Here is a 6,000-nt window from a genome sequence, read left to right as displayed (position 1 = left end):
AACACGATGGGCAATTTAGCATGGCCAATTCATCTAATCTGCACATCTTTGGACTGTGAGATGAAACCAGAGCTCCTTGAGGAAACCCACACAGACATGGAGAGAATGTGCAAACTCCAAACAGACAGTCGCCAGAGGCTGGAATCAAACCCGGGTCCCTGGCGTTGTGATAATATTCAGAGAGCTTTGTTCTATAGTTCTAGAAACAGGAACAATAGCAGAATGACATACAACAGAAAGAACCTGGTTGATAAATTAACCACTGTAGCAGAAAGATGAGGTCTGGCTGGACATGTTTTGGCAAGCATATGCAATAATGTGACCTTTGAACAAATTTTGAATTGTCAAAACGGATTGGCATGAAACATTGTTACAATAGCTGTGTAACATGATTTTGCTACAGCTTTACTAAGTGTTCTTATAACGTAAACAATGACAACTTTCCTCTAAAAGTATTTTTTTTTGTTAACTCATTGCATATTTTACCTCCTATTAAAATCATAATAGAGACACAGTTGCATAGTGTATTACGTGGCAGTCTTCCTTTAAGGTAATACAGGAAGTGCCACACAAGAGATTAAACCTACCAATGTCTAAAGAGACACAACCTTGAGAAGGAAGTGAAAGGAAGCCTCATATTATGCACACCTGTGAATATATTTTCTGCAATTTCTTTAGCTATTGCCAGAGACAGACAAATGGATCAGAAATCTAGCAATCTTCCAAAAGAGACAACATCACTGCCTAATACAGGTGAGAGTTACTAAGGTGAAGCTGATCTTTGTTGTTTTGCCTGGTTCTAAAATTAGATCAGTTTGGAACGTTTTATCTCAATAGTCCAATGATTTCTACTCTAAATAATAGATTTATTTAGAATGTATATTTTTCCACTGTATGCATTTGGCTCTGTTTCTCTTTGTCGTGAACAAACTCTCTCCTGTCAATGAGCTCTTTTTTTTTAATAACTGGAAGAGTGTTATGTATGGACTGTGCTTTGCAGTTTATCTCATTTCTTTCTCTGTCCCCCATCTGTGTGACAAGTGTACCACCTTTCTACACTTTCTTATTTGTTTTGTCACCACAATCTTCCTTCATATCTTGCCAAGGGACAATTGTGAATATGTCACATCGATGACCATAAGACATAAGAGCAGAAATTAGGCCAATCAGCCCATCGAGTCTGCTCTCCATTCAATCATAGTTGATAGTTGATAGGTTTCTCAATTCCATTCTCTCACTTTCTACCCATAACCCTTGATCCCTTTGACAATCAAGAACCCATCTATCTCCCTAAATATACTCAATAGCCTGACCTTCTGTGGCAGTGAATTGCATAGATTCAGACTGAGTCAGACTGACTCTATTTCCAAAGTAGGAATTTATGAAATGTCACATGGATTATAAAAAAAATTGTGTTTTTTTTGAACAAACAGAATGTATCTGCAAATACAATTCTGCAAATGCAAATTCGCCCCCATGCATGTGAGGGGGAGAGAGAGAGAGAGAGAGTATGTGTGTGTGTGTATGTGTGTGTGTGGGGAGGGGGGCGCGGGGGGGAGAAAGGTGACCCCACTACACTATACAGTCTCACACATACACACAGCACACATACACTCTTACATACCCACACACTAACAGACCCTCTCTCATACACATGCTATCTCAGGCATATACACATACCCCACACTCACACCCATTCGCACACCCTCTCACAGGAATACAGTCCATCACACTCACACGCACACTTTATCAAGCAGGCACATGTGAAAGGGTTCAGAAAAAACTTACAAGGATGCTGCCAGGGTTGGAGGGTTTGAGCTATTGGGAGAGGCTGAATAGGCTGGGGCTGTTTTCCCTGGAGTGTCAGAGACTGAGGGGTGCCCTGATAGAGGTTTATAAGTTCATGAGGGGCATGGATCGGATTAATAAACAAAGTCTTTTCACTGTGGTGGGGACAGTCCAGAACTAGAGGGCATAGATTTAGAATGAGAGAGGAAAGGTATAAGAGGGAGCTAAGGAGCAACTTTGTCACACAGAGGGTTGTGCATGTATGGAATAAGCTGCCAGAGGAAGTGGTGGAGGCTGGTACAATTACAGCACTTAAAAGGCATCTGGATTGGTCCATGAATAGGAAGGGTTTAGAGTGATATGGGCCAAGTGCTGATAAATGGGACTAGATTAGATTAGGATATCTGGTCAGCATGGATGAGTTGGACCAAAGGGTGTTTCCATGCTGTACATCTCTATGACTATGACTCATGCACTGACATTCTTTCCCTCTGTGCCAACAAACACACACACACACACTCCCTCACATGCATGCACACACTTCAACCCCAGGGCATCAACGTTTACTTCACCAGTTTCTTCATTTCCCCTCCCCCCACCTTACCCCAGTTCCAACTTTCCAGCTCAGTACTGTCCTCATGACTTGTCTACCTGCCAATCTCCCTTCCCACCTATCTGCTCCATCCTCCCCTCTGACCTATCACCTCCATCCCCACTCCCATTCACCTATTGTACTCTTTGCTACCTTCTCCCCAGCTCCCCCCCGCCACCAGTCCACTTATTTCTCCACCCTGGAGGCTCCCTGCCTCCATTCCTGATGAAGGGCTTTTGCCCGAAACGTCGATTTTCTTTCTCCTCGGATGCTGCCTGACCTGCTGTGCTTTTCCAGCACCACTCTAAACCAAACTCTGGTTTCCAGCACCTGCAGTCCTCACTTTTGCCTAGTTGATTTTAACCTTACTGCGAATCCTCTTGCAAGGATGCCTACCTTGAAGAAGCTCTCCTCCTCTCTCCACAAGAATCTCAGTGAGTCTCTCTTTCACTGCAACCCACAGGTCATCTCCTCTGCCCTGAAGCTCTTCAACCATGTACTGAAACAGACTCACTACCACAGCCACATTTGCTTGAGGCCTCATCTTTCACCTCGGAATACTTCAACCCCAGAACATCAATGTGGACTTCACCAGTTTCCTCATTTCCCCTCCCCCCACTTTACCCCAGTTCCAACCTTCCAGCTCAGCACTGTCCACATGACCTATCCTACCTGCTAATCTCCCTTCCCACCTATCCGCTCCAACTCCCTTCTGACCTATCACATCCATCCCCACCCCCATTCACCTATTGTACTCTTTGCTACCTTCTACCACCCTCCTCTCTGACCTATCACCTCCATCCCCACACCCATTTACCTATTGTACTTTTTGCTACCTTCTCCCCAGCCCCCCCACCCCACCCCACTCATCTCTCCACCCTGGAGGCTTCCTGCCTCCATTCCTAATGAATGGCTTTTGCCCAAAATGACAATTTTCCTGCTCCTCGAAGTAAAAACAATGGCTGCAGTTGCTGGAAACCAGATTCTGGATTAGTGGTGCTGGAAGAGCACAGCAGTTCCTTCAGACCAAAGGGGTAGCCATGGGCACATGTAACCTCATCTTCACCATGGATATCCAATCCCTCTACACCTCCATCCACCATGACCAGGGCCTCCAAGCCCTCCGTTTTTTCCTCTCCAGACGTTCCTAACAGTAACCTTCCACCGACACTCTCATTCGTTTGGCCGAACTGGTCCTCACACTTAACAATTTCTCCTTCAAATCCTCCCACTTTCTCCAGACCAAAGGGGTAGCCATGGGCACATGTATGGGCCCCAGCTATGCCTGTCTCTTTGTTGGCTACGTAGAACAGTTGATCTTCCGTAATTACACCGGCACCACTCCCCACCTCTTCCTCCGCTATATTGATGACTGCATTGGCGCCATCTCATGCTCCCGCGAGGAGATTGAGCAATTCATCAACTTCACCAACACATTCCACCCTGACCTTAAATTTATCTGGACCATCTCTGACACCTTCCTCCCCTTCCTGGACCTCTCCATCTCTATTAATGACGACCGACTTGACACTGACATTTTTTACAAACCCACCAACTCCCACAGCTACCTGGATTACACCTCTTCCCACCCTACCTCTTGCAAAAATGCCATCCTGTATTCCCAATTCCTCCGCCTCCACCGTATCTGCTCCCAGGAGGACCAGTTCCACCACAGAATACACCAGATGGCCTCCTTCTTTAGAGACCACAATTTCGCTTCCCACATGGTTAAAGATGCCCTCCAACGTATCTCGTCCACATCCCGCACCTCCGCCCTCAGACCCCACCCCTCCAACCATAACAATGACAGAACCCCCCTGGTGCTCACCTTCCACCCTACCAACCTTCACATAAACCAAATCATCCGTCGACATTTCCGCCACCTCCAAAAAGACCCCACCACCAGGGATATATTTCCCTCCCCACTCCTTTCCGCCTTCTGCAAAGACCGTTCCCTCCGTGACTACCTGGTCAGGTCCACGCCCCCCTACAACCCACCCTCCCATCCTGGCACCTTCCCCTGCCACCGCAGGAACTGTAAAACCTGCGCCCACACCTCCTCCCTCACCTCTATCCAAGGCCCTAAAGGAGCCTTCCACATCCATCAAAGTTTTACTTGCACATCCACTAATATCATTTATTGTATCTGTTGCTCCCGATGCGGTCTCCTCTACATTGGGGAGACTGGGCACCTCCTAGCAGAGCGCTTTAGGGAACATCTCCAGGACACCCGCACCAATCAACCACACCGCCCTGTGGCCCAACATTTCAACTCCCCCTCCCACTCTGCCGAGGACATGGAGGTCCTGGGCCTCCTTCACCGCCGCTCCCTCACCACCAGATGCATGGAGCAAGAACGCCTCATCTTCCGCCTCGGAACACTTCAACCCCAGGGCATCAATGTGGACTTCAACAGTTTCCTCATTTCCCCTTCCCTCACCTCACCCTAGTTCCAAACTTCCAGCTCAGCACTGTCCCCATGACTTGTCTGGACTTGTCCTACCTGCCTATCTCCTTTTCCACCTATCCACTCCACCCTCGCCTCCCTGACCTATTACCTTCATCCCCTCCCCCGCTCACCTATTGTACTCTATGCTACTTTCTCCCCACCCCTACCTTCCTCTAGCTAATCTCTCCACGCTTCAGGCTCTCTGCCTTTATTCCTGATGAAGGCTTTTGCCTGAAACGTCGATTTCGTTGCTCCTCGAATGCTGCCTAACCTGCTGTGCTTTTCCAGCACCACTCTAATCCAAACACATACAAGTAAGTTTATAGGGTGACTTTGCATGAACAGAATTGTATTTGCAGATATGTTCTATTTTGTTCAAAAAGCACACAATCTTTAGGCAGTCCATTCTGAAAGATGAAAGACTGAACAGCAATTTAGGTTTTTCAATATACTGCATCAGTGCATGGAACCATGACCTTCTGCTCTAAATTATGTGTCATATGACCCTTCTCCACGAGCTCCCTGACGAAGGAGCACTGCTCCAGAAGCTTGTTCTTCCAAACAAACCTGTCGGACTATAACTTGGTGTCGTGTGAATTTTTACTCTGATGCAATAACATTTGTTCCTCTTAGTGTTGCACTACTGCAAACTCCCTGCCTCCTGATTCCATTGATCGAAGTAATGTGCCCCAGGCATTGCACTCTGTCTCTTATTTTCAAATTCTTCACATTCCTCTATCTGTCGTCCCTACTCAATTACTCCCGCTGCTGGGAACGAGCTCCAATCTGTCTAGCTCCACCCTCATTCCGCGTGGAGACCACAAACGTTAGCCCCGCCCCTAAAGCACCCCCGTTAGCTCCGCCCAACACAAGCAGCGTTGCCCACGCCCCCAGTTCTTGTTTGCCCCGCCCCTAAAGCAACCCTGTTAGCTCCGCCCAACACAGGCAGCGTTGCCCACGCCCCCAGTTCATGTTTGCCCCGCCCCTTAATGCCCCTGTTGCCCGCTCCCCGTCGCATCGGCCCCGAGCGCCCAGTTACCCCGCCCCCAGGCTCGCTCCTCCATCTTAGCCCCGCACCATAAGGTATCACCCGCCCCTCATCGTTCCGTTCTGCAGTGTAACCCGCCCCTTCCCTTTGCACCTGCTCGTCCCCCCACCACCGAGCACTACC

General features: G+C 48.0%; 1 protein-coding gene across 3 annotated transcripts in view; it reads left to right on the top strand.

Annotated features, from left to right (window-relative positions):
* Positions 1 to 646: 646 nt before the first annotated feature.
* The window catches only part of casd1 (CAS1 domain containing 1), a 104,467-nt gene continuing 99,113 nt past the window's right edge, over positions 647 to 6,000 (top strand). For all 3 annotated transcript variants that reach the window (XR_011961326.1, XR_011961325.1, XM_072575470.1), the window contains exon 1: positions 647 to 753. Coding sequence is in view for 1 of the 3 variants with exons in the window: in XM_072575470.1 (XP_072431571.1) it covers positions 699 to 753 (55 nt within the window). In the remaining 2 variants the exon portion in view is untranslated. The remainder of the gene's footprint in view (positions 754 to 6,000) is intronic.

This window comes from Chiloscyllium punctatum, chromosome 8 (assembly GCF_047496795.1).
Source record: "Chiloscyllium punctatum isolate Juve2018m chromosome 8, sChiPun1.3, whole genome shotgun sequence".
In the NCBI taxonomy this organism is placed as follows: domain Eukaryota; kingdom Metazoa; phylum Chordata; class Chondrichthyes; order Orectolobiformes; family Hemiscylliidae; genus Chiloscyllium; species Chiloscyllium punctatum.
This window is presented reverse-complemented; position numbering and strand designations above follow the sequence as displayed.